Source organism: Macaca mulatta, chromosome 1, assembly GCF_049350105.2.
Source record: "Macaca mulatta isolate MMU2019108-1 chromosome 1, T2T-MMU8v2.0, whole genome shotgun sequence".
Classification (NCBI taxonomy): Eukaryota; Metazoa; Chordata; class Mammalia; order Primates; family Cercopithecidae; genus Macaca; species Macaca mulatta.
Window position 1 is genome coordinate 214,655,427 of NC_133406.1, and position 26,906 is coordinate 214,682,332.

The 26,906-nt window shown below is 53.6% G+C and overlaps 1 protein-coding gene across 5 annotated transcripts in view; it reads left to right on the forward strand.

Moving 5' to 3' along the window:
- The window catches only part of CRYBG2 (crystallin beta-gamma domain containing 2), a 41,156-nt gene that overhangs the window by 4,026 nt on the left and 10,224 nt on the right, over positions 1–26,906 (forward strand). For 3 of the 5 annotated variants that reach the window (XR_013405612.1, XR_003724354.2, XM_015131966.3), the window contains exons 2-18: positions 102–165; positions 1,205–1,294; positions 1,842–2,581; positions 10,783–13,732; positions 14,136–14,183; positions 14,269–14,381; positions 14,545–14,674; positions 18,364–18,503; positions 19,310–19,436; positions 19,739–19,774; positions 20,121–20,257; positions 20,419–20,545; positions 20,809–20,948; positions 21,057–21,183; positions 21,420–21,452; positions 21,583–21,695; positions 26,637–26,766. Coding sequence is in view for 3 of the 5 variants with exons in the window: in XM_015131966.3 (XP_014987452.3) it covers positions 102–165; positions 1,205–1,294; positions 1,842–2,581; positions 10,783–13,732; positions 14,136–14,183; positions 14,269–14,381; positions 14,545–14,674; positions 18,364–18,503; positions 19,310–19,436; positions 19,739–19,774; positions 20,121–20,257; positions 20,419–20,545; positions 20,809–20,948; positions 21,057–21,183; positions 21,420–21,452; positions 21,583–21,695; positions 26,637–26,766 (5,245 nt within the window). In the remaining 2 variants the exon portion in view is untranslated. Of the gene's footprint in view, positions 1–101; positions 166–1,204; positions 1,295–1,841; positions 2,582–8,293; positions 8,444–10,782; positions 13,733–14,135; positions 14,184–14,268; positions 14,382–14,544; positions 14,675–18,363; positions 18,504–19,309; positions 19,437–19,738; positions 19,775–20,120; positions 20,258–20,418; positions 20,546–20,808; positions 20,949–21,056; positions 21,184–21,419; positions 21,453–21,582; positions 21,696–26,636; positions 26,767–26,906 lie in introns of those variants that run through there. The other 2 variants (XM_015131967.3, XM_028837623.2) reach the window with 2 other exon arrangements.

The window sequence follows — 26,906 nt, forward strand, 5'->3', positions numbered from 1 at the left end:
AAAAAGGTTGGGGGAGAGGACTCCTGGGTCCAGACTGGGGGTGACAGTGTTGGCACAGGAGGAAGCTACTTCATTCTCTTCCCCCTGTGCTTCCTTCCCAGGCGTTGGGATGGCCGGAGCTGCTCTGACCTAGCCCAGATTACCACCAGCAATGTCAGCCTCAAGGTAGGAGAAAATCCAAAGGGGAGTGGGGAGTGGGGGAGGGCAGGAGCTCTGGGAGGGCTGAGCAGGTTGTGAGAACCCGGACTGACAAGTCAGACAACTGGAGCTCCAGTCCTCCCTCTGCCACTGATCCACCATGTGACCCTGGGCAGATCGCTCTCCTCCTTGAAACCTCAGTGTTCTCTTCTGCAAAATGGGGACAATAATGCTCCACTCTCAAAGCTGTTGCGGGAGATAAAGTAATGGATATGGGACATCCTGCATGGTTGGGGCCTGGACTTTCAGGAAATGTGACTTCCTAAAGCTGGGATCTTCTGGGGAGGGATGTAGGGGCAGAGGGGCCTCACTTCTCTCCATTCTCTTGTTTGGCCTGACTGCCTTCCATCTTTGGTCCCTTTTCCCCACTTCCTGGCATGGCCCCTCAGGGGTGAGGCTGGGCTAGTGGCTTAACCTCCTGCCACAGCTTCCTCATCTGCAGTGGGGACCTGAGCCCTGAATTGAACAGTGAAAGAGTGTTCTTCCCTTGGAGGAGTGAGGCCTGCCTCCTCTGGAGGTGGCTTAAGCAGCCATGTGTCTCTCTTGGGTCTTGAATACCATGAGTAATTGCCAGTGTTTAATTGCCTACTTGTTATGTGTTGGGCCCTCTGCATGGACTATCTTGTACCATCTGTACCACACTCTCAGGAGGCAGGTACTGTTATTATCACACCCATTTTCCACATGAGGAAACTGAAATGCAAACGGTATTGCAGCTATTATAGGAAGCAGCAGGGCTGGGCTTCAAGCCCAGGTTGCCTCGATCCAAGCCTCCAGGTTCATCACTGTGCTCTTGCCTCTTGAGGTGGTCAGCCCCTGGGGAATGAGAGGCTGTGTCTGTTTCATAGATGAGTAGATTGAGGCATTTGGCAGCAAGGACCCCTGCTCGGAGGAATTTTGACCTCCTCTGTTGCCAAGGACACAGCCCATCTTTTAAAATGGGTGGTTTTGGGGGCAGTGTCTATCTGGGTCTGGGGTGCTGAGCCCTCTCCTCTTATCCCCACAGCCAGGCTGGACCCCAGGGGAAGAGAGCAGAAGCGGTCAGATGTTGTCCCATTTCAGGGGAACCTTCTTCCCTGGCTCCCTTGCGTCCCAGGTACATCCTCCCAGGTGTGCTGTCTTAAGCTGGAAGGGTACAAGAGAGGTGGCCGCAGTCTCTCTGTTAGCCTGGAGTGGGTGGAGGCCATGGGCACATGAGGCAGGCCTGCCCGCCCAGCTCTCAGCCCCAGGGTGAGGAAGCACCTCAGGACTGCGAGGAAGCTGGGGTCCCCAGCCTTTGGGAGGCATGGCCGGCCAGGCCCTGGGTGCCTTGTCACCTGGTAGAGAGTGCGGCACCTGAGAGTTGGGAGCCCTCACTGGCTTGCTGTGTGATCTTAGTCATGTCGTCGCCTTCTTTGGGCCCCGCTTTCCTCTTATGTACAATGGGAAGTGGGGAGTTAAATGCTGAAGGGCCTTCCCAGAGCTCTGTCCCTTTGTCTAGCTCTGGTGGCTTAGCAGCCTCTCCCTAGGGCAACTTACCTTGGTGTCAGGGCCCTGTTCAGCTTCCCTGTGACAGGGAAGGTACCAGGTACCAGGGGTGCCTGGAGGGCAAGGGGAGCTGTCACTGTGCCCCTCTCTCAATGTCTGTCTCTGTTTTCGCCCAGGCCCAAGCCCAGAGCTGCTCAGAATGGGACATCCATGTAGGAGGCCATGGTGATCTCTGGATTTGGAAGCAACAAGGAATCTCGGGGGGTCCTGCTCAGTGCCTCGGGCGCCTACAGAGGCCAGCGGTAGGCAGCGCCTTCGACCTGGCCAGCTGTGCCTCCGTGGGGCCTGAGAGCCTGGCCTTGGAAGTGGCCTCAGGAGAACCTGCTCGTGCCAGGCACCCCACATACCCAGAGCCTACTCCTGAACATGGGGAGCAGGGACCCTCAGGCTGCACCTGTCAGCAGTCTCCACCCATAGCCCCAGAGGTCCCTCTGAGGCCTGAGCCACCCAGCAACCTGGAAGACGCACCCCTGCTGCCCCACCCTGCATCCTTCCTCGGGGCAGAGGGGACAAAGGGCGAGCCTGCCACCCCAGGGACTGCCTTGCCAGAGCCTGCCCAGACCCTACACACGCGTCCCTCTTCCAGGAGGACCCGCTACTACATCACTGTCACACTGCTGGGGCACAGGCAAGCACCTGGGGAGGAGGGTAAAGAACCGGCCCAACCAGCTCCACACCCCTGCGGCCCTGAGGAATCCGAGGGCTGGTGGGAGCCTCCCCATGGGCCCCGCCCCATCACGGGGTGCCAGCCGGCCCCGCTTCAGGAACCCCAGCTGAGAGCCCAGTCGCATCAGGGGAGCACGGCCAAGCAGCAGGAGCTCCAGGCTGGCGGGACACCTGGGTCCCCACACAGACTGTGAGTAGTGGTCGGTCTCTGTTGGGAGATGGGAGGGGAGACTGGGGGAGACTGGCCTGGCTGCCCTATCTTGAGACTTTGCCTATTCCCTGAGCCTCTCCAGCTCTACGCCCATTCATTCAGGACCCTGAGCTGACTCTGCCTTCCCTCCCTGCTCCAACCCTTCCTTCCTCTCCCTCCCTTTGCCCACAGGCTACCTCCTGGAACCCACTGCTACTCACCCTCACTGTCCATCTGAGGAAGGGGAAAGCCTGTCAGGGAGAGGATGGGCAGGAAGGGGGGTCGCCTTCTCCGCAGCACTCACCACTCCCCAGTTCTGTTCAGGAGGCCAGAGACCCAGCCTGGGAATAGGCACCTGGCCTAGGTGCTGGGTGTCCGGGGAGAGATGCTTAACCTCTCGGGGCCTTGAGTTGTTGAGAGGATTTGGTAGCTGAAAATGAGGAAGGAGGAGGTGGTTACAGGAATATACTTTGAACTCTAGAGACTGGGGGTGCCAAAATAGCAGGGATGCTTATTAATTACCTCTCAGTGACAGCAATAATTACCCCACCTGGCTCTGTGCTGGAAGCCAAAGGAGCAGGCGTCGAGTTTCCCAAGCTTGGTTTTATTTGTGTTGAAATGACTCTCCTAAATCTGCCTGGGGGGCGCAGAGGTGGAAGGATGTGTCCCCCAAAACTTATCAAGGAGGGATGAACATGGAACCTCCCAGGGATGACCCTGAAGAGGAAATGAGCCTGGGATGGGATTTTGAAGGGGGCTTAAGAATGATGGGGTGGCTGTCATTTGCAAATTTGTTTTCTAAGCATATATATATATAAATATAGATATATAAATATATATATATTTGAGATGGAGTCTCGCTCTGTAGTCCAGGCTGGAGTGCAGTGGCACGATCTTGGCTCACTGCAAGGTCTGCCTCCTGGGTTCACGCCATTCTCCTGCCTCAGCCTCCTGAGTAGCTGGGACTACAGACGCCCACCACTACGCCGGCTAATTTTTTGTATTTTTAGTAGAGACGGGGTTTCATCATGTTAGCCAGGATGGTCTCGATCTCCTGACCTCATGATCTGCCTGCCTTGGCCTCCCAAAGTGCTGGGATTACAAGCATGAGCCACCATGCCCAGCCTTCTAAGCATACTTTTATTTAATCTTCCCCACCACCCCATGAAGTAGGGACTAATCCCAACCCCTGCCACCTAATTCTAGGAGGCTCCGAAAGGTTAAGTCACTTGCTCAAAGTCAACTAGAAAGTGAAGGAGCTAGAATCTGAACTTCGGTTTCTATAACTCCAGTGCCTATGCCCTAACCACCACTCCATCCTGCCTGGAAGAAGCCTCTTTGGCCCTGTGCAGAGAGTGGAGGGTTGGGTGAGGTTGCTGTGTGGGCTCCAGGGTTTTCTGGGCTCCCATGGCGCTGGATTGGGCAGTGTTGTGGTAGCAGAGGCAGAATCAAGGATGCTGGGGTCCTCCAAGCAGGGGTCAGTGTGACTGGTTCCGTGCCAAGGAAGAGGGAGATGTAGGACCCAGGCTGGCTCTGAGACCTGCTTGGATGCCCCAGAAGTCAGGGGCTGGGAAAGAAGGGCTACAGAGAAAGGGAAGGTGAGTGGAGGAGGCTACCTTGGAGAGGGGGACGGGAAAGAGAAGTAGGGTTAGCTGGGGGGAAGTGGTTTCTATCTGCCACTACCTTGCTATTTTGGGCCCAGGTGGATAATGACAGACTCAGGTGGGAGGCTGGGGCTCACTTAGAGTGGGGAGGAGGTGACCTCCAGAAACATCATCCTTCTATGTCCCCTTCCTGGGAGAAGGTTCTCTGGGCCAAGATTGGCAAATATGGGAGTGGGGAAGAAGGGGGACATAGCTGGGACTGCCAGTGGGAATGTGTAAGATACTTGAGCATCCAAGCATATGTGTCCACGTTCAGGGGTAGGTGAATTTCAAGGAGAAGAGAGCTTGTGGCTGTGAATTGACTGTGTGTGTATTGTGAATGTGTGCACGTGTGTGTCATTGTGTCTGTGTTTCTGTCTGTGTGTACATGATTTGTGTGTCTCTTGTGGCTCTGAGTGCTTGTGTGTGTTTGTATTTCTTGGGTGAGTGTGTATTTGTGTGTGTGTCTCTGTGTGTGTTTTTGTAGGCGTCTAGATGTATCTTTGTACCTGTGTGATTGTGGGTCTGTGTTGGTATCTTTCTGTGTGTCTGTGACTGCGTCTGTGTGACACAGCATGTGTTTGCCTGCATGTGGGCCTGTGGACTGGTTTGGCCTAGTTTGGGGGTGACTCACAGGTAAGTGGGGAGAATCCAGGACTTGTTGGGTTAGACAAGGCTCTTTCCCACACTCCCCCCATTCCCTCCTCAGCCTCTCCCTTCCCAGCTCCACACGCCTTGTTTGGAGGTCACAGGTCACGCTGCCAACAAATCCACTTCTGGTCTGGGGCCCTGCAGAAGAAAGGGCTCTGGGAATGGGCCCTTCTGCTGGCCCAGGAGAGGCATCCTGGGTCATTGTATTGGGGTATGTCTTCAGAGCAAGGACGAAAGGGGGCATCTATAGGCAGGCACATTCCAGCAGAGTCTGAAGGACATTCTAGCAGTCATGACTGTTCGGGGACGGGGCAGGTGAACTGTCAAGTGGTGACCTCCCTGTCCCTGGAGGTATGCAGGCAGAAGCCAATGACCACATGCTTGTGGAATGACTGGCTATCAAGGGTGTTGTCCAGGGGTTGGGCTGGTTGAGAAAGATGTTAAATTCTGATTAGTAGGAGGTCATTGACAATATCTGAACTGATGATTGACTGCTTCCTTTAACATTGCTCTCCTGTCGCTTTCCTGATGCCTATGGCGCTTTCCAAATGTCTTTTTTTTTTTTTTTTTTTTAAGACGGAGTTGGCCGGGCGCGGTGGCTCAAGCCTGTAATCCCAGCACTTTGGGAGGCCGAGGCGGGCGGATCACAAGGTCAGGAGATCGAGACCACAGTGAAACCCCGTCTCTACTAAAAATACAAAAAATTAGCCGGGCGCGGTGGCGGGCGCCTGTAGTCCCAGCTACTCAGGAGGCTGAGGCAGGAGAATGGCGTGAACCCGGGAGGCGGAGCTTGCAGTGAGCCGAGATCGCGCCACTGCACTCCAGCCTGGGCAACAGCGTGAGACTCCGTCTCAAAAAAAAAAAAAAAAAAAAAAAAAAGACGGAGTCTCGCTCTGTCACCCAGGCTGGAGTGCAAGCTCCGCCTCCCGGGTTCACGCCATTCTCCTGCCTCAGCCTCCCGAGTAGCTGGGACTACAGGCACCCGCCACCTCACCAGGCTAGTTTTCTGTATTTTTTAGTAGAGACGGGGTTTCACCGGGTTAGCCAGGACGGTCTCGATCTCCTGACCTCGTGATCCGCCCGTCTCAGCCTCCCAAAGTGCTGGGATTACAGGCTTGAGCCACCGCGCCCGGCCAAATGTCCCTGTTTTTATGTCTAATTCCTTGGCCCCTAGTTTCTTAATATGCCACCCTTCATGAGAAAGTTGGCTCTGGTTGAGTCTAGCCAAGGCCTAGCACATCCCGTGACGCAATTAGCATTGAATGGGTGAGTAATTGAATGAATGAATGAGTTAGAGCTCAGGCTTTGCCACTTACTATAAGCACCATCAGGGACAAGGAAGCTCAGAGAGTGGGAAGCAGATGGACAGGGGCTTAGGAGGGGCTCAGCGAGGGCATCAAACTTCATTTGGGAGGAGTCCCAGCGAGGAGTGCAGGGGTTGCATGAGGAAAAAGGGAGCTCCCTAATGGGGACCGAGGAGTGGGTTGGGGCCTCAGTGAGAGGCTAAAATCCAGAGCCTTTGGTGTCTGGCTATGTCCTGCTCTCAGGAAGCCCTGGCCTGGGAAAAGGACCAGGGCTCTATCTAACTCCTCCACCTTCCAGGGTCCCCCCCTCCAGGAACCCTGTCCCTGACACTGTCATAGCCACCAGCGGTCCTGGAGTCAGGTCAGGCTTCCCAGGGCCTCAGTCTCTTTCATCTCTGCCCCTCATAAAACCTGAGTCACTGCTGGGGCCACAGGGAAGGGTCAAAGTTCTGAATTCCACCAGCTTTTCAGGAAGGAGGACAATGGGAAATGGGGGAGGGGAGTGGGGGCAGTGGGCCCATTTCCCGCCCCGAGTGGGGTCTCTGGGGGGTACCTCATGGAGAAGGCCCAAAGACTGGGGCTGGACAGGCTGACCTCTCTGGGGTTCGTGGGGTCTAAGAATAGGATTGCCCTGGTCAGTGTAGCTTGGGAGTCAGGGAGTGGGGGTGGAGAGGCCCTCCAGCACTGATGTGGCTCCCTGTAAATGTAAACCCCCAAACCAGAGACTCAGTTATAGGATACATATATTAGGGAGTTTGGTATGGTGGGTAAGCACTTAGGGTTGGGGTTCAAGTTTTGATTTGGCTATTCTGTGACTTTGGACAAGTTTCTTAACCTCTCTGAGCATTAAAAAAAATCTCATCTGCAAAATGGGAATGTATGATCTAATTTATTAATAATTTATTCTTGGCCGGGCGCGGTGGCTTAAGCCTGTAATCCCAGCACTTTGGGAGGCCGAGACGGGTGGATCACGAGGTCAGGAGATCGAGACCATCCTGGCTAACACGGTGAAACCCCGTCTCTACTAAAAAATACAAAAAACTAGCCGGGCGAGGTGGCAGGCACCTGTAGTCCCAGCTATTTGGGAGGCTGAGGCAGGAGAATGGCGTGAACCCGGGAGGCCGAGCTTGCAGTGAGCTGAGATCCGGCCACTGCACTCCAGCCTGGGCGACAGAGCGAGACTCCGTCTCAAAAAAAAAAAAAAATTATTCTTTATGAGGTCTCAAGCTTGTGGGATTCTTCTGAGGCTTCAATGGGACAATGAATGTAAAGCACTCAGCAAGGTGTTTGGCAGAGTAAGCCTTCCTCAAATGGCTGTTGTTGTTGTTGTTGTTGTAACTATTAAAACAGAGAAATTCACCTGAGAGTTCCTAGGGAGCTTAGTCTGTTTTCTGTTGCTTATAATGGAATACCTGAACCTGGAAGCCCAAGGTCAAGGGGGTGCATCTGGTGAGAACTTTGTTGGTGATTCTCTGCAGAGTCCCCAGGGGGCTCAGAGCATCACACGGCAGTGGGGCTGACGTGCTAGTTCAGGTCTCCCTTCCTTTTCCTATAAAACCACTGGTACGGTCAGGCACAGTGGCTCACACCTGTAATCCCAGCACTGTGGGAGGCGGGGGCGGGCAGATCTCTTGGACTCAGGAGTTTGAGACCAGCCTGGGCAACATAGTGAAACTCCATCTCTACAAAAAATACAAAAATTAGCCAGACATGGTGGTGCACGCTTGTAGTCCCAGCTACTCGGGGGGCTGAGGTGGGAGGACTGTTGGGCCCAGGAGGCAGAGGTTGCAGTAAGCTGAGATTGTGCCACTGCACTCCAGCCTGGGCAACAGAGCAAAATCCTGTCTCAAAAAAAAAGAAAGAAAAAAGAAGCCCCTAGTCCTACTCCCACAATCACCCATTAATCCATTAAACCATTAATCTATTAATCCATGAATGTATTAATCCATTCATAAGGCAGAGCCCTCATAACCTAATCACTGCTTAGAGGCCCCACCTCTCAATATTACCACACCGGGGATTAAGTTTCGAGTTTTGGAGGGGATGAATATTCAAGTGATAGCAGAAGCTTAGAAGGTTTTCTTCAGCAGGTGTTGATATTATCCTACATTTAGTAAGGGAGGCTATGGAGACCCAGAGAGATTAAGGAAGAGTCAGAAAAGAAACAAGACCCAGGCCCCACCCCTCCAGGACAGAGGGTGAGACATGCTCTGCTGAGGACGATCACAGGAGCAGCTGGACATGCCCGAGAACCATGGCCTGAGGTAGGAGGGAGGATGCCTGGATATGAATTCAGAAGATGGGAATTTAAATCCCTGCTTGACAACCTCATAGCTGCGTCATCCTGGGCCAGTCACTGCTCTCCTCTGACCCTCGGTTTCTTAACCTTCAGTAGGGAAATAATCACAGAGGACAGAACTGAGGGAAGAGTGCATTGTAAAGCCCAAGTCCCTAATGGAGCCCAAGGGGCTCCATTTATTTACTTTTTTTTTTTTTTTTTTTTTTGAGACAGAGTCTTGCTCTGTTGCCCAGGCTGGAGTACAGTGGCGCGATCTCGGCTCACTGCAATCACCGCCCCCCAGGTTCAAGCGATTCTTCTGTCTCAGCTTCCCAAGTAGCTGGGATTACAGGTGCCCACCACCATGCCGGGCTAATATTTTTATTTTTAGTAGAGACTGGGTTTCATCATGTTGTTCAGGCTGGTCTCGAACTCCTGACCTCAGGTGATAATCCTGCCTCGGCCTCCCAAAGTGCTGGGATTACAGGTGTGAGCCACTGTGCCCGGCCTAAAAAAAGTTTTTAATAAAAACAAAAATAAGGCCGGGTGTGGTGGCTCACGCATGTAATCCCAGCACTTTGGGAGGCCGAGGTGGGTGGATCACTTGAGGTCAGGAGTTTGAGACCAGCCTGGCCAACATGATGAAACCCAGTCTCAACCAAAAATACAAAAGTTAGCTGGGCATGGTGGCACATGCCTGTAATCCCAGTTACTCAGGAGGCTGAGGCAGGAGAATTGCTTGAACCTGGGAGGAGGAGGTTGCAGTGGGCTGAGATCGCGCCACTGCACTCCAGCCTGGGCGACAGAGCGAGACTCTGTCTCAAAAAATAATAGTACCTTTTTTTAATGATAAGATCTCTCTGTCACTCAGGCTGAAGTGCAGTGACATGATCATAGTTCATTGCAGCCTGGGCTCAAGTGATCCTCCCACCTTAGCCTCCAGGGTAGCTAGGGCTACAGGCACACACCACAATGCTGGCTAATTCTTTTAATTTTTTGTAGAGACTTGTAGAGTCTTGTTATGTCACCTAGGCTGGTCTAGAACTGCTGGCCTCAAGCAATCCTCCCGCCTCTGCCTCCCAAAGTGCTGGGATTACAGGTGTGAGCCACTGCACCCAGCTCTGAGAGGCTCCGTTTAGACCTACACCTGCCCCTGTGCTTTGAAGACCATCAGCAGGTGCTCATGCCCGTATACACGTGTGCACACCTGCTAACATTTGGTTACAAATCTCCAAGGTGACAGCAGAAAGTTGATGAGCCAGCATTTTAGGTTATAAGGCGAGTATTTTGGGTGTGGTGGCATGTGCCTGTAGTCCCAACTACTTGGGAGGCTGAGGCAGGAGGATCACTTGAGCCCAGGAGTTCAAGGCTGCAGTGAGCTATGATCATGCCACTGCACTCCCGCCTGGGTAACAGAGCTAGATCCTGTCTCAAAAACAAAAAACAGCCGGGCGCGGTGGCTCAAGCCTGTAATCCCAGCACTTTGGGAGGCCGAGACGGGCGGATCACGAGTTCAGGAGATCGAGACCATCCTGGCTAACACGGTGAAACCCCGTCTCTACTAAAATACAAAAAAAAATTAGCCGGGCGAGGTGGCGGGCGCCTGTACTCCTAGCTACTCGGGAGGCTGAGGCAGGAGAATGGCGTGAACCTGGGAGGCGGGGCTTGCAGTGAGCTGAGATCCGGCCACTGCACTCCAGCCTGGGCAACAGAGCTAGACTCCGTCTCAAAAAAAAAAAAAAAAAAAAAAAAAAAAGGCAGGGGGAGGTTTCATTGCTTCTCTTACTGGACTCTGGCAAGACTCCAGTGTTGTGGCTGAGGACCCTGATGCTTGAAGGGGAGAAATGGCCAGCTAGTGAGCAACTAAGGAACCCAGCTCTGTTTGAGGCCAAAGCCCATATTTCCCGAACAGAGTTAGAACAACGCTTGCCCCGTTTTCAGCTTTCTAGTTTTCAGCTCTTGGGGGACTAGACCTAGGGCTCTGTGGGCAGAGTCCCAGCGCCCCCATAGACCTGTAGGTCAGCTGCATCTTCCCTTCTGCCTTCTTTCTTTTCTCTCCATCTGGGCTCAGGCCTCAGCTTCACCTTTGAGGGACCCTGACCTAGGAGATCACCTGAAAGTCAGGGAGAGGGATGGATGAGGAGCTCTGATCAACCAAATCAGAGTTGAGACTACCATGCCGATTTCACAGATGACAGCAATGACCTGAAAGGCCAAGCGATTTGCCTGAGGTTCCTGGCCTGACTGGGCTAGGGGTGGTTATTCTGCACTTTGGGAAGCCACTCTCACCACCCTCTGACCCTCATCTCTCTTCCTCCTCTGCAGGGAGCTGGACCACAGTGGGACAAGGACACCTCCAGACAGGTTGCCAGGGCCCCACATGGAGGAGGCGGGTGGGCCCATGGCCCGGGCCAAGGCCCGAGTGGTAAGTGCCACACTGACATGGCGGCAGCGGCCCCCTGCCCAGGAAGAGATCAAACATGGTTTTCACAAGGTGTCCCTGGTGTCAGGGGCCCAGATGGAAGCCCCCCAGAAGGAGATGTTTGAGTTCAGCCGTCGAGAGGGAGTCAATGGCTTTGCAACACAGGAAGAAGAGACCGTGAATTGCCAGGGCCCTCGGGATATGGCTGGCTCCAAGAACTTCCAGAGCCATGGACCCATCTTTTCCAAGAAGTACACACCACCTCCCAAGGAGAAAAGGCCTGAGCAGAGGCTGAAGGAGGCTGTGGACCAGAGTGATGGCAGCCGCCAAGATCCCAGGACTGAGCCCCTGCGTGTGGGAGCTATGGCCAGGACTGAGCTTTTGGTTCCCCTGCCTGGGCCCCGAGAGCCAAGTCCCCATCCAGGTGTAGGTCTCACCAGTGGGACCTCCCGGAGCCTCGAGGAACACCGAGTGACACGCACTGTGCGGACCACCACGGTGGTGAGAGGTCATGTGGACCAGCGGGTGAGCAGCTCTGTGACTATGAGGCCAATGTCCTCAGGCGAGGCCCTGCCACGGGGCCGTCAGGTCGCCCGCATGGTTCAGCCAGTGGTTGTGGGCTCCCCACCAGGCTCGCCCAGCCGCAGCCAGGCTGTGAAAGTGCTAAGTAACCTCGTACCTGCTGGGCACAGCCCCCCTGCCAGCCACCTGCCCAGGCCCACAGCTGGAGTGCCGAGAAGCACAGGTCTGGGCAGCACAGTGGGGGCAGCCTTGAGGCAGCTGCCTGAGACTGGGACAGCAGAGCTTAAAGACAGCTCTGGCCTGGTCTCTACAGGCATCCCAGCCAGTGCTCACCTGCCTAAGAATCAGGATGTCCCTGCAGCCTGTGCAGATCGAGACCAGGGCAGAGCCCCGGATGCCAGGGCCTGTGAGCTCTGGCAGGTGCTGGGAGCCCCCAGTTCCACTGAGCTCCCTCTCCAGACTTCTCAGGGTCAAGCATCAGTCCCCTCCTCTCCCAGACTCCAGACCCATGTCCCCTCTCCAAGCCTAGCCCACCCTGCAAAGCAGCCTGTGGTGCCCACTCACGCCAGGGCCCAGCTCACTCCCCTTGTTCTGCCCCCTATAAAAAGGGAAGGGCTTGTGGACCCCCCTGCTGCCACCGTGCTGCCCATGGTGAGGAGGGAGCATGTGACAATCCCTGAACAACCTCCTGCTCCATCCTCTATAAGAAGGAAGGATGTCCCCAGCCCAGGAGGTCTTTCTGCTCCATCGTCCCCAAGCAATAAGTTTGTTCAGAACTCTGAAAATGTCCCTGTCCTCACCTTTACCCAGAAGGAGGTGGTGTGGGGCCCCGGTGCTCCTGCGGCCGCGTCCCCCACCGGGAAAGAGGTTGTGAAGGGCCCTGGTGCTCCTGCTGCCTCATCTCCTGCCCAGGAGGTGGTGCAGGGGTCCAGTGCTCCTGCTGCCTCGTCCCCCACCGGGAAAGAGGTTGTGAAGGGCCCCGGTGCTCCTGCTGCCTCATCTCCTGCCCAGGAGATGGTGCAGGGGTCCAGTGCTCCTGCTGCCTCGTCCCCCACCTGGAAAGAGGTCGTGAAGGGCCCCGGTGCTCCTGCTGCCTCATCTCCTGCCCAGGAGGTGGTGCAGGGGTCCAGTGCTCCTGCTGCCTCATCTCCCACCCAGGAGGTGATGCAGGGGTCCAGTGCTCCTGCTGCCTCGTCCCCCACTGGGAAAGAGGTCGTGAAGGGCCCTGGTGCTCCTGCTACCTCATCTCCTGCCCAGAAAGAAGTGGTGCAGGGGTCCGGTGCTCCTGCTGCCTCATCCCCCAAGTCAACTGAGGTTGTCCAGGGCCCAGAAGGCAGCCCTAGCATCCAAAAAGAGGCTGTCCAGGGTATTGCAGGCAGCCTTGCTCCACCCCTCACTAAGGAAGAGACTGTTCAAGACCCAGCTGCTCCTGCCACCTCACTCCCCAAACAGGACAAGGGGGTCCAGGACTCTGAAGGGAGCCCCATCTCATCTCTCACCCAGGAAGAGGTTGTGCAGGACCCTGCTGTTCTCCCTGCCCCATCTTCCTCAGTGGACAGAGTGTCCCCCAGCCCAGGAGGCACCCCTGCCCCAGTGCCAACAGGAGCAGAGGCCAGCACGGAGTCCCAGCTTGTCTCTGACTCCACCGAGGGCAAGATGTGCCCAGAGACATTGAGGGAGGAGGATGAGGTGGCCCTGGCCACTGACCTGGAGATATTTCTGGATACCCTGCGGAGCATGGAGCCCCCTGAGATCCTCCGCACTCACCGGCTGCCACGAGCCCCTCGCTCCTCCTACTTGTCCATGTATGCCACACTGCCTGCCATTGAGGAGGACCAGCCAGGGCCATGGGTGCTGGGCCCCGGCCCCCAGGAGGTGCCTTCACTGGAAGAGAAAGAGGAGGAGGAGGAGGAGGAACCAGAGAACCCCTATCTAAGTGATGACGAGAAGCTTCAGCGCAGGCAGGAGAAAGCTGGGCCCAACCCCTCCTGGGACCTCCACCCTGCCAGGCCCACCCAGGTCTCCTGCTCTCCTCTAGAGATGATGAAGAAGCATGTAGCAGGAACCAAGGGCCCCCACTTAGAGCTGGGGTTGGAATTGCAGGGAGGCACCAGACCCACTTCCCGTCTCGGAGGCAGCCTTCTTTTCGGCAGTCTGGTGCCTGCCACCAAGGAGGCCTCCACCCCGGAACCGCTGGGCACAAAACTATCTGCCCTGCTGCCCCATGGGGCACCGGGGCTCAGGAAGGTGCCAGGACAGTTGCCCCTGCTTTGCAGTGAAAGACCATCCCTGACGGAGAAGCTTGCCTGTGCCCTGCCCCTAGAGGAGTGGGTAAGTGAGGCCTTGGGTGGTGTGAAGAGAGTGGTGCTGGGAGTCAGAGTCTGGGGGCAGAGCCTTCTGTCTGAAGTCTGGTTCAGTTGACCTGTGCAAGCCACATCTCTCTGGGCCTCAATCTCCCTATCCCTACTGTGGGAGGTTTGTACTGTGGATTCCAAAGGGCATGGGGGCTCCAAGATCCTGGGAGCTGAGGAAGGCGGGTGATGAGCACCCAGCTCCTGGGACAGGCTGATGAGTCCTCTGGGGGTTGGGAACAAGTGTGAGCATCCTCTATGCACCAGCTCCTTGGGGGTGGAGGTCAATAGGGAGGATGTGGGATCTTTGGAATGGCAGGTTGTGGGGAAGCAGGAAAGAGGTGACACCACAGGACTTACTTTATCACCTGCCTCCGTTTCAGAGCCCAGCCTTAAAGACCCAGGGCAAGCCGAACACCAGGCCTGGAAAGGTAGGGTTGTGGGGGCAAGCGGGTGGGGGCAGCAGGAGGCAGGGGCCTGGGGTGAGAGCCTGAGGACCCCTCTGTGCCTTCTCAGGTGATCGTCTTCTCGGAGTCTGGCTGCCAAGGCAGTGGCAGGGAGGTCTGGGGAGACATTGTTGATGCCTCAGGCTGGGCCCCCGTAGCCTCCATAAGGGTAGTTCGAGGCTGGTGAGTGGGGAGTGCCCAGCAGGGCACCTGGCTGTGAACCCGGGGGGGTGCAGAGGGGAGTGAGAAGTGACCAGGCCAGCCTGGGAGAAACCCCATCAGCTACCCAGCAGCCCTGGGCACATACTCCTCCCCATCTGTGACCCTGGAATCTCTGTGCCCACAGCTGGGTGCTGTACGAAGAGCCAGAGTTCCGGGGTCAGAAGCTGGTCCTGCCTGAAGGAGACATGGAACTCAGAACCCCAGAGACAAAGTGGAGTCCCCAAGGCATCGGCTCCCTAAGGAGGGTTGTCTGGGTGAGTGACTTGCAGGTGGGAGACGGCCTCGCGGTGCCTAGAGTTGAAATCCCTGAGGCCGGGAGCAGTGACTCACGCCTGTAATGCCAGCACTTTGGGAAGCCAAGGCAGGTGGATCGGCTGAGGACAGGAGTTGGAGACCAGCCTGGCCAACATGGTGAAACCCTGTGTCTACTAAAAATACAAAAATTAGCGGAGTGTGGTGGCATGCGCCTGCAATCCCAGCTTCTCGGGAGGCTTACTTGAACAGGAGAATTACTTGAACCCGGGAGGCGGAGGCTGCAGTGAGCCTAGATTGCACCACTGCACTCCAATCTGGGTGACAGAGTGAGACTCCGTTTCAAAAGAAATTCCTGGGAGAGATCTTATGGGGGTAGCGAGCAGAGGGGCTTCATATGGACTGGTCTGTAGATTCCTGACCATGGAGCTGACTGGGGAAGAAAGAGATTCTGGGAAATGGGCAGCCTGGCTTGAGGAATCAGAGCCCAGGCAGAGGCCAAGCTCAGCTTGGGAAAGCAGCCTTGGGAAGTTTGAGTGCATGCTCAAGCAGGAAGGGGAGAGAGCAGCAGAGACGAGGTGGGAGGGGATGTTCGGGTTACCTGCCCCCCAGGGGCCAGCTTGCAGGCCCCCAGTCAGACCTGAGGTGCCAGGCATGTTTGCTCATTCATTTGCTCACAGATCCTCACTCATGTCTAATATGTGCCAGGCACTGATGCCAGGCAATGGGCAGTGCGGGGAGATCCCCTCTCTGCCCTGCAGGACTTACAGTCAAGCTAGGCTATGAGGATTGGGTTTGGAGCAGGGACGCCATATAACCAGACTAGGGATTTATAAACATCCCACTGGCTGGCTGCCAGGTGGAGAAAAGAGGGATCCTGGAGGGAGGGAGACCAGGATGGGCTGTGCTTTCCAGCCAAGGGGCACCTCTGATTTTTGAGGAAGGGCTCTGTGGTTTGAAAAGTTAACATTGGGCCGGGCGCGGTGGCTCAAGCCTGTAATCCCAGCACTTTGAGAGGCCAAGACGGGCGGATCACGAGGTCAGGAGATCGAGACCATCCTGGCTAACACGGTGAAACCCCGTCTCTACTAAAAAAATACAAAAAACTAGCCGGGCGAGGTGGCGGGCGCCTGTAGTCCCAACTACTCGGGAGGCTGAGGCAGGAGAATGGCGGGAACCCGGGAGGCGGAGCTTGCAGTGAGCTGAGATCCGGCCACAGCACTCCAGCCTGGGCGACAGAGCGAGACTCCATCTCAAAAAAAAAAAAAAAAAAAAAAGAAAAGAAAAGTTAACATTATAATTTCAAAGACCAGGCACGGTGGCTCACGCCTATAATCCCAGCACTTTGGGAGGCCAAGTTGGGGCATCACTTGAGATCAGGAGTTCAAGACCAGCCTGGCCAACATGGTGAAACCCCGTCTCTACCAAAAATACAAAAATTAGCCAGGTGTGGTGGCAGGTGCCTGTAATTCCAGCTACTCGGGAGGCTGAGGCTGGAGAATCGCTTGAACTCAGGAAGTGGAGGTTGTGGTGAGCTGAGATCGTGCCATTGCACTGCAGCGTGGGCAACAAGAGTGAAACTCTGTCTCAAAATAACAATAATAATTAATAATAATAATTTCATGTTTGTAAAGTGAAAACAACAATATTGTTTTCACAGCATAGTAATAAACTACCAAAATTAAGCTTGACACCAGAAGGAAGAGCAATGACTCTAAAAGCAGTGTCTATCAGGCATTTTGGTTCTTTTGGTTTGTTTGATTTTTGTTTCTTTCTTTTTTTTTTTTGAGACAGAGTCTCATTTTGTCACCCAGGCTGGAGCGCAGTGTCGTGATCTCGGCTCGCTGCAAGCTCCACCTCCCGGGTTCACGCGATTCTCCTGCCTCAGCCTCCTGAGTAGCTGGTACCACAGGCACCTGCCACCATGCCCGGCTAAATTTTTTTGTATTTTTAGTAGAGATGGGGTTTCACCATGTTAGCCAGGATGGTCTCGATCTCCTGACCTCGTGATCTGCCCATCTCAGCCTCCCAAAGTGCTGGGATTACAGGTGTGAGCCACTGCGCCCGGCCTGATTTTTGTTTCTAATGAAAGAATGAATAACTGAGTCCAGAGCTGTTGCAATCTTCCTGGTAGGAGATGATGAGAGCTCATTAGCCTTAACTAGGACAGTGGCCCAGGAGGAGGGGACAGTTTTCAAAGCCTCTCCAGAGGCTGGGCATGGTGGCTTATGCCTGTAATCCCAACACTTTGGGAGGCTGAGGCAGGTGGGTCACCTGAGATCAGGAATTCAAGACCAGCCTGGCCAACATGATGAAACCCTGTCTTTTCTAAAAAAAATACAAAAAATTAGCCTAGCGTGGTGGCGGGCACCTGTAATCCCAGCTACTTGGGAGGCTGAGGCAGGAGAATCGCTTGAACCCAGGAGGCAGAGGTTTCGGTGAGCCAAGATCACGCCACTACACTCCAGCCTGGGCAACAAGAGCGAAACTCTGTCTCAAAAAAGAAACAAAGCCTCTTCAGAAACACGCAAATGTTTACGGACAATTAATTGTGAACTTCTGACAATAAATTTAACTTCATGTGGGAGGTAATGACTACAAGAGAAAAGCAAAGGCTTTGAAGTCAGATGTTTCTGGATTCCTTTGATTCATTCAGCATTGATTGGGTGCCTGTTGTGTGCCAAGCACATGGGAGATGCTGGGTTGCAACAGTGAACAAAAACTATACTGCTCTACTACTTACAAGCTGTGTGACCTTGGGCAGATTGCTTAACTTCTCCGAGCCTCACTTTCCTTACCTGTGACTGGATGAATAACACCCACTGGGAGGACTAAATGAGATAGGGAAGGACATGACCTAGCACAGTGCCTTGCATGCAGTAGATGCTTCGTACATATTTGATGAATGAGTGAGTGAATGAAAATGGTCCTGGTGGGGAAGAAACACTCAGAATACAAAGAGGATCTGCTGCTTCCTGGGATGAGGTGCAGGCAAAGCCAGTCTGGACAGAGGCAGGAATCGTACCTAAAGGAGGGGTCAAAGTTGGAACTCAGGAAGTGACTGTCCATCTTGCCCATCCTCCCACCAGGCTGGAAGTCAGGCTACCCAGAGGTAAGGCTATGGGCCTGGCACTTTGCAGGGTCTCCCAGGAACTTTAGTCCCAGGTCCCAAAGGTTCAGCAAGGGACCCGCATGGGCTTTGGTCTCAGGCTTGGCTGGTTGACCTTGCAAAGACCACCCTAGTCACTTTCCTGGTCTCTGGGGGAATGGCCACAAAGGTTTTCCCAGAAGCTATTTGGAGCCCTGGCTAAATGGACTTGGGGAGGCGGGGTGTTGTCCAAGGGGGCTGTTTATATATCTTTTCTTTTCTTTTTGAGACAGAGTTTCATTCTTGTTGCCCAGGCTAGAGTGCAATGGCTTGATCTTGGCTTACCGCAACCTCTGCCTCCGAGGTTCAAGCGATTCTCCTGCCTCAGGCTCCCGAGTAGCTGGGATTTCAGGCATGTACCACCACGCCCAGCTAATTTTTTATTTTTAGTAGAGACTGGGTTTCTCCTTGTTGGTCAGCTGGTCTCGAACTGCTGACCTCAGGTGATCCGCCCACCTCGGCCTCCCAAAGTGCTGGGATTACAGGCGTGAACCACCACACGCAGCTGTTTATATATATTTAATTTCCCCCCTCCTTCCATAGGACTACAGGACCCCGGAAATCAGCCTCTTCTCTGAGGAGGGCCTCAAGGGGGCGCAAGTGAAGCTAAGAGAGGCCTTGAAGAATTCCCAGGGTCTGGAGAAGCCCCTGCAGGTGGCATCTGCCACTGTCTCTGCAGGACTGTGAGTCTGGTCTATTCTAGAATCTCTTCATTTGACATTCACTGTGCTGGGTGCTGGGGGCACAGAGGTAACAGAACCCAGTTCTTGCCTTCAGGAGTGCTCAGTCCACTGGCGGGGTCAGGCAAGTAAGCAGACAATAGCAATTCAGATTTTTGGGGTGAGGGAGCACAGAAAAACACCATACCATGAGAGGCAGAGTGTGGAAGTCAGAGAAACCTTCCTGGAGGAGGAGACGCCATATTGGGATGAGTTGGCCAAGAATCTAAGCTCCATGAGGGCAGAGATTTTGTATGTTTGTTCACTGCTCTATCCCTGATGCCTGTAGCAGGGTCTGGCACACAGCAGATGCTTCTAAATATTTGTCAACCGAATGAATGGGGAAAAGAGTGTATCTGGCAGAGGGAATAACACATGCAAAGGCCCAGAGAGGAGAGGGTTAAGCTTCAAATTTTCAGTCTAGCCGGTGTGAGCAACAAGTGGGAAGAATTGAGTCCCAGGGAGAAGGAGGAGGCCAGATTGCAGAGCCTCTTTGCATAGCTGGGTTTTATTGTGAGGCTAACAGGGAACTACTGGGGTTGCTGAAGCAGTTTTCCATGCATGCTAGAGAAAAATGCTCCAGCTGTTGTGTGAAATTAGAGAAGGCAAAGTCAGAGGAAGGGAGACCAATGTGGCTACTGCAAGAGATTATACGAGACTGATGGGAGCCTCCCCAGAAAACCTCCTTTTCCCCTCTAAACCTTCCCTCCCACCTGCCAATCTGTGTCCCTTGAAGTCTGAGGTGCAGCAGCCTCTCTGCCTTCCCCCAGGTGGCTACTGTACCCCAAACCATTATTTGAAGACACTCCCTACATCCTGGAACCTGGAGAGTACCCCACCTCAGAGGCCTGGGGCACATCGGACCCCAGCGTGGGCTCCCTGAAGCCCATGAGATTGGTAAAGAACAGGGCACACCCACAGGCCAGGAGGTCTAGGCTCTGCCCCTTGTCCCAAGTAACATGGTCCTGCAGTCGGTGGGAAGGGACGGGGGATGAAGTTAAAACAGCACCCCTTGGAGACTGCTTCCTGGGAGCTGCTATTGGGAATGGGAGTGGAAGGAGAGGGAGGATTAACCTAAGAGGTGGGGGAAGAGGGAAGACATGGGGTTGGGGTTCTCAGGATCAAGAAAATCCTAGATCCCCAGCCCCATCTGTCTTTCCCATCTCTGGGCTGGTGTCTCAGCTCTGTCTCCTCTGCAGGGCTGCCCAAGTGTGGAGAAGCCAGGGGAGCCGAGGGTAAGAGTCTGGGCTTAAGAGCCAAAGAGGGCCTTTGGTGGTGGGGTGCAGGTGTCTGGTTATCATGGTCTGGACAGGAAATCCAGAGAGGAGGGCACTGGGGGCCAGAAGCTGGGTCTAGGGAGATGGGACCTGATGGGCTCACTGGGAACTTGCTTTTGATGTGTAAGAAGGTCAGAGGTCAGAGTAGAGACAGGAATCGGGTAAGGGGATGGAGTTCAGTGAGAAGGTGGGAGGACTGGGGGGTGCCACATTGGCCCGATGCTGGGCAGAGCCATTCCTGAGCTGGCTGAGTGTGTTTGGGTCCAGATGACTCCCTGCCATCCTGACACCCGTTTTCCCCCAGGCTGTGGTGTATGAGGCCCCCGGCTTTCAGGGCCGCAGCTGGGAAGTGAGCCAAGACATCTACAACCTTCAGCAGCCAGAGGACAGCCAGAGCCCCCACCTGGCCTCTGTGGGGTCCCTGAGAGTTCTCGGGGGCTGGTGAGAACTCAGGACCCTTCCTTCCATTTCATCACCTCCACTGGCCTTTACCCTTGGGAGTGGGGAGTGACCTGGGCTGTGTAGGGGTGGGGACAGCTATCTCATTCATCCATGGGCCTCCTATGACTGAACCTGCCTGTCCGTCCTTCTGCTTTTGCCAGCTGGGTGGGCTACGAGAAGGAGGGCTTTCGGGGCCACCAGTATCTGCTGGAGGAGGGGGAATACCCAGACTGGTCACACTGGGGAGGCTATGACGAGTTGCTGACCTCCCTCCGAGTCATCCGGACGGTAAGCAAAGGCAATTGGCCCACCTGGCCCCAGGCAGCCCTCCCCCAGTACAATTTGTGGAGGGAAGAATTTGTACCCCCTCTCTGTGTTCTCCCTGGAAGTGTTCCCAGAGGTCTAGCCTCTCTTCCCTCTGCTGCTCTTCTCCAGGCCGTACTGTCAGCCTCACCCCTAATTCCCCGGGTGGGCTGTGACCCTCGGGTCTGGGCACTCCCAGGGGTTTCGGTTTGTGGGCGGGAAAGACCTGACTGTCCCTGGGAACCCAGGACTTTGGGGACCCGGCCATCGTGCTATTTGAGGCCATGGACTTCGAGGGGCATGGTGTGGAGGTGAGCAAGGCATTGCCGGATGTGGAGCTGGTGCAACACGGCCCCAGCACACAGGCCATCCACGTGCTCAGCGGCGTGTAAGTGACCCGGGCTCCGGGAGCGGGTTGGGCCCGGGTGAGCCGGGGGCGGTTCCAGGAGAGGTGCAGGCTCTGTCCCAGCTGACCCGCGCCCCGTCCTTCCTGCAGGTGGGTGGCCTACCAGGAGGTGGGCTTCTCCGGAGAACAGTACGTGCTGGAGAAGGGCGTGTACCGTAACTGCGAGGACTGGGGCGCGGGCAACAGCGCCCTCGCTTCGCTACAGCCGGTCCTACAGGTGCGTGCCGGCCGCGGGGGGGCGGGGCCTCCCCGGTGGCGGGACCTGGAGTTCGGGTGCGCCCCGCCCCCACGCAGAGGTAGCGGGCTGGAGGACCTGCCTGGGCGCTCGGGGCGGGGCCTTGGGAGGTGGCCAGGCCGAGGGTGCGGCCGCGGGGTGGGCAGTACTGAAACCTAGAGGAGCGGAGGCGGGGGGCCGGCACTCTCCCTAATTCTCAATTCCGCCCCTCCCTTCAGGTCGGGGAGCACGATCTGCACTTCGTCTCAAAGGTAAGGCGGGGACTCCGCAGGGAGTCTTTGGGCTCCCGTCTCTCCCCTCGTTTCAAACCTCTCCCCTCCCCACTGTTCTCGGCCCTACTCCATCGCCCTTCTTCCCCTCATCTCCCCTCTCTGCCTCCAGATTCAGCTTTTCTCCCGCCCCGACTTTCTGGGCGACCACTTCTCCTTTGAAGATGACCAGGCCGCTCTGCCCGCCTCCTTCCGACCTCAGTCCTGCAGAGTCCACGGCGGCAGGTGAGGACGTGGAAGGGTGAAGGGCTGGGGGCGCTGGGGCAGAGGCGGGGCTGCAGGAGGAGAGTCTTTCAAATGATTTCCTTCCTTTGGCTACCTTGGGATGAGCTGTTCTGTCTTGCGCCTTTCAATTTTAAAATAAACAAAATAAAATAAGGTTTTAATGGAAAATGGAAAACTGTAGATTGTATAATATAAAGATAAATCTTATTTCCTCTATTCGTGTGCTCTTTTAAATTTTCAGTGGAGTATTTTAAATCCTTGACCCAACGTAAAATTTCATGGGTAAACACTTCAACGTGTGTCTCTTTTCCCCACGTAGCCAGAAGTCATTATCACATCTAATAAAATTAATAACAATTTGTTCATATTACCCAATACCCAGTCCGTGTTCAGATTTCTCCTATTGTCTCAAAAATACATTTGTGAAATTAACTTGTTTTTCTCAGCATCCAAATAAGGTCCTTGGGGCAGGTTTCGTCATGTTGGCCAGGCTGATCTCAAACTCCTGGGCTCAAGCTATCTGCCACCTCCGACTTCCAAAGAGCTGGGGTTACAGGCATGAGCCACCGCGCCCGGCCGACCCCAGTAGTTTTTGTTGTTGTTGTTGTTGTTGTTTTTTGTTTTTGTTTTTGAGACAGAGTTTTGCTCTGTTGCCCAGGGTGGAGTGCAATGGTGCGATCTCAGCTCATCGCAACCTCTGCCTCCCAGGTTCAAGCGATTCTCCTGCCTCAGCCTTCCCAAGTAGCTGGGATTATAGGCATGTGCTACCAAGCCCAGCTAATTTTGTATTTTTAGTAGAGATGGGGTTTCTCCATGTGGGTCTGGCTGGTCTTGAATTATCAACCTCAGGTGATCCGCCCACCTTGGCCTCCCAAAGTGCTGGGATTACAGGCATGAGCCACCGCACCTGGCGACCCTAGTAGTTTTGATAATTTTCTTGATATAAGATACTCCAGGATCACTTTGTACATTCTTTTTTGCTCCAAATCTAGAATTGGCTATTTGCCATGGAACGCTGGTTCCTTTTAGTGGCAAATGGTATTTAGAGACCAAAATCTGCATGCTAGGTGTTTCAAAGTTATAATGCCCATATCACAACTAATAGTAAAAACCACTGAATGCTGTTGGGAGTTTCCTGTGTGGGTTTTTTTTTTTTTTTTTTTTTTTTTTTGAGATGGAGTCTCGCTCTGTCGCCCAGATGGGAGTGCAGTGGCGCTATCTTGGCTCACTGCAACCTCCGCCTCCTGGGTTCAAGCAATTCTGCTTCAGCCTTCCAAGTAGCTGGGAATACAGGTGCCCACCACCACGCCCAGCTAATTTTTGTATTTTTAGTAGAGATGGGGTTTCACGATGTTGGTCAGGCTGATCTCAAACTCTTGACCTTGTGATCCACCTCCCTCGGCCTCCCAAAGTGCTGGAATTACAGGCATGAGCCAGCGCGCCTGGCCTCTTGTGGTTCTTTTTGTCCTCAGGATATTCAACTATAACCTATTTGTTATGTATTAGTTCAAATTACTGTGTCTTAAACACATTTGAAATAATACTTTTGTGTGTGTAGTTATGTCACCAACCTAATATACAGTTAGGTTCATTAATTGATTTTCAGTTTTAAGGAATACTTTTCATTTTTATCTATTTCTGGATTCGTTTTTGTTTTTGTTTGAGACAGGGTCTCACTTTCCATTTGGGCTGGAGTGCAGTGGTGTGAACACAGCTCACTGCAGCCTTGACCTCCTGGGCTCAAGGGATCCTCCTGCTTCAGCCTCCTGAGAAGCTGGGACCATTGGTGCACACCACCATGCCCAGCTAATTTTTTTACTTTTTTCTAGAGATAGGGGTCTCACTTTGTTACTTAGGCTGGTTTCAAACTTCTGGGCTCAAGCAATCCTCCCTTCTTGGTCTCCCAAAGTGTTGGAATTACAGGTGTAAACCACTGCACCTGGCCCTAATTCTGTTTTCCTATGAATAGTTGCCATGAAGCTGGGCACGGTGGCTCATGCCTGTAATCCCAGCACTTTGGGAGGCTGAGGCAGGAGTCCAGGAGTTCAAGACCCATCTGGGCAACATAAGGAGACCCTGTCTCAACAGAAAAATTTTTAATTAGGTGGGTGTGGTGTCATGCACCTGTAGTACTACCTACTCAGGAGGCTGAGATGGGAGGATTGTTTGAGCCCAGAAGTTGGAGGCTGCAGTGAGCTATGATCACAGCACTGCACTCCAGCCTGCGCAACAGAGTAAGATCTTATCTCTAAAATAGTAATTATTACATGAAATATTTACGTGGTTCCTGCCTTAGCTCAGGCTGCTATCACAAAATACCATAGTTTGTGTGGTTTAAATAAGAGAAATTTATTCTCTCACAATTCGGGACACTAGGAAATTCAAGATCAAGGTGCTGGCCACTTCACTTCCCCAGTGAGGCCTTTCTTCCTGGTTTGCAGAAGGCCATCTTCTCACTGTGTTCTCATGTAGTGAAGAGAGAGAGTAGGAGCTCCTGTCTCTTCCTCTTCTTTTTTTTTTTTTTTTTTTTTGAGGTGGAGTTTCACTCTTGTTGCCCAGGCTGTAGTGCAATGGCGCAATCTCAGTTCACTGAAACCTCTGCCTCCTGGGTTCAAGCAATTCTCCTGCCTCAGCCTCCTAAGTACCTGGGATTACAGGCATGCGCCACCACACCCAGCTGATATTTGTATTTTTAGTAGAGATGGGGTTTCTTCATGTTGGTCAGGCTGGCCTTGAACTCCCGACCTCAGGTGATCTGCCCGCCTCGGCTTCCCAAAATGTTGGGATTACAGGCGTGAGCCACTGCACCCGGCCCCTTCCTCTTCTTTTAAGGACACTAATCCCATCATGGGTCCCACCCTCATGACCCCCTCTAAACTGAATTACCTCCAAAAGGCCCCGCCTCTGAATACCATTACATTGAGGGTTATGGCTTTAGCATATGATTTTGGGAGGACACAGACATTCAGCCTATAACAATTCCGAAGCCAACAGCCTTTATCTCTGTCCCTGCCACCTTTTTCCCTCTCTCCCCCTGGTAGAAATCTTTTGTTTGTTTGTTTGTTTGGTGTGTGGTGTATTCATCCACCGGCTTTTTTGTTATTGTTGTTAAGATATAAGCAAATATGGCTGGGCGCGGTGGCTCAAGCCTGTAATCCCAGCACTTTGGGAGGCTGAGACGGGCGGATCACGAGGTTGGGAGATCGAGACCATTCTGGCTAACACGGTGAAACACCGTCTCTACTAAAAAATACAAAAAAACTAGCCGGGCGAGCAAGACTCCGTCTCAAAAAAAAAAAAAAAAAAAAGATATAAGCAAATATACACTCATAAATTTCCATATAACTATAGACACCAAATATTTATATTTTGTTTTCCTTCTCCTCCATTTTCTTACACAAAAGGAAGCGTACTATAACCAGGTTAATATAATAAAAAAACACTAAATTGTACACTTTAAAAGTGTGAATTTTGGCCAGGTGTGGTGGGAGGACGCTCTGGGAGGCCGAGGTGGGTGGATCACTTGAGGTCAGGAGCTCGAGACCAGCCTGGCCAAGATGGTGAAACCCCATCTCTACTAAAAATACAAAATTAGCTGGGCATGGTGGCACATGCCTGTAGTCCCAGCTACTTGGGAGGCTGATGAATTGCTTGAACCCAGGAGGTGGAGGTTGCGGTGAGCTGAGATCGCGCCATTGCGTTCCAGCCTGGGCAACAATAGCGAAACTCCATCTCAACAACAACAACAACAACAACATAGTGTGAATTTTATGGCATGTGAATTGTATCTCAGTTTTTTAAAGGAAGTTTGCTATAAACACTGTTATGCACCTACTTTTTTCATCTGTTTGGAGATCACTTTATATCCCTTTAAGAGCTCTGTTTCATTCCACTTAACTGCTGCATTATACTCCACTTTTTCTTAATTTATTCAGCCAATCCACTATTGATGGACATCTGGGCTGCTTCCACCCTTCTCTGTTGCTGAAGTACTATAATGAATAGCCTCCTGCATGTGTTATTTCATGTTCTCAAAGGGTGTCCTTGGGATGGATTCCTAGGTATGAGATTGCTGAGTAATTACTCATGGAGTTTTGCTTAATATTGCCAAATTCCCCTCCATAGGGGCAGTATGATTTCATTCAGTCTTTTTTTTTTTTTTTTGAGACGGAGTCTCACTTTGTCGCCCAGGCTGGAGTGCAGTGGCCGGATCTCAGCTCACTGCAAGCTCCGCCTCCCGAGTTTACGCCATTCTCCTGCCTCAGCCTCCCGAGTAGCTGGGACTACAGGCGCCCACCACCTCGCCCGGCTAGTTTTTTGTATTTTTAGTAGAGACGGGGTTTCACCATATTAGCCAGGATGGTCTCGATCTCCTGACCTCGTGATCCGCCCGTCTCGGCCTCCCAAAGTGCTGGGATTACAGGCTTGAGGCACCGCGCCCGGCCCAGTCTTTTCTTTTCTTTTTTTTTTTTTTTTTGAGATGGAGTCTCGCTCTGTCGCCCAGGCTGGAGTGCAGTGGCCGGATCTCAGCTCACTGCAAGCTCGGCCTCCCGGGTTTACGCTATTCTCCTGCCTCAGCCTCCTGAGTAGCTGGGACTACAGGCGCCCGCCACCTCGCCCGGCTAGATTTTTGTATTTTTTAGTAGAGACAGGGTTTCACCGTGTTCGCCAGGATGATCTCCATCTCTTGACCTCGTGATCCGCTGGTCTTGGCCTCCCAAAGTGCTGGGATTACAGGCTTGAGCCACCGCGCCCGGCCTCATTCAGTCTTTTCTTAAGTCTGACCTCATTCCCTGCTGCTGTAGTGCCTGTTCATCCTTGACCTCCCCTGGGACAGGGGGTCATGATCAAGTCTTCATTCTCTCTTCTGTATCTCAGGGGAACCTGGGCAGGCCAAGGACAGGTAGGCTCACATACCCTCCATTTCTTCCCCTTCCCCAGCTGGATCCTGTTTGATGAGAAGAACTTCAAGGGTGACCAGCACATTCTCTCTGAGGGCGAGTTCCCCACTCTCACAGCTATGGGCTGCCTAGCCTCTACGGTCCTGGGTTCTCTCCAGAAGGTATCCCTGGTGAGTTTCCATGTCCTGTTCCAGGCAATCCTGGAAGCGGAAGTTGCTGCTGGGGGAGTTCTGGACACAGAACCTGTGTGCTGGTGCAGGGGTTGACTCCAGTGTTTATAGAACCCCCCTAGGTCCCCTTGACTCTGGGG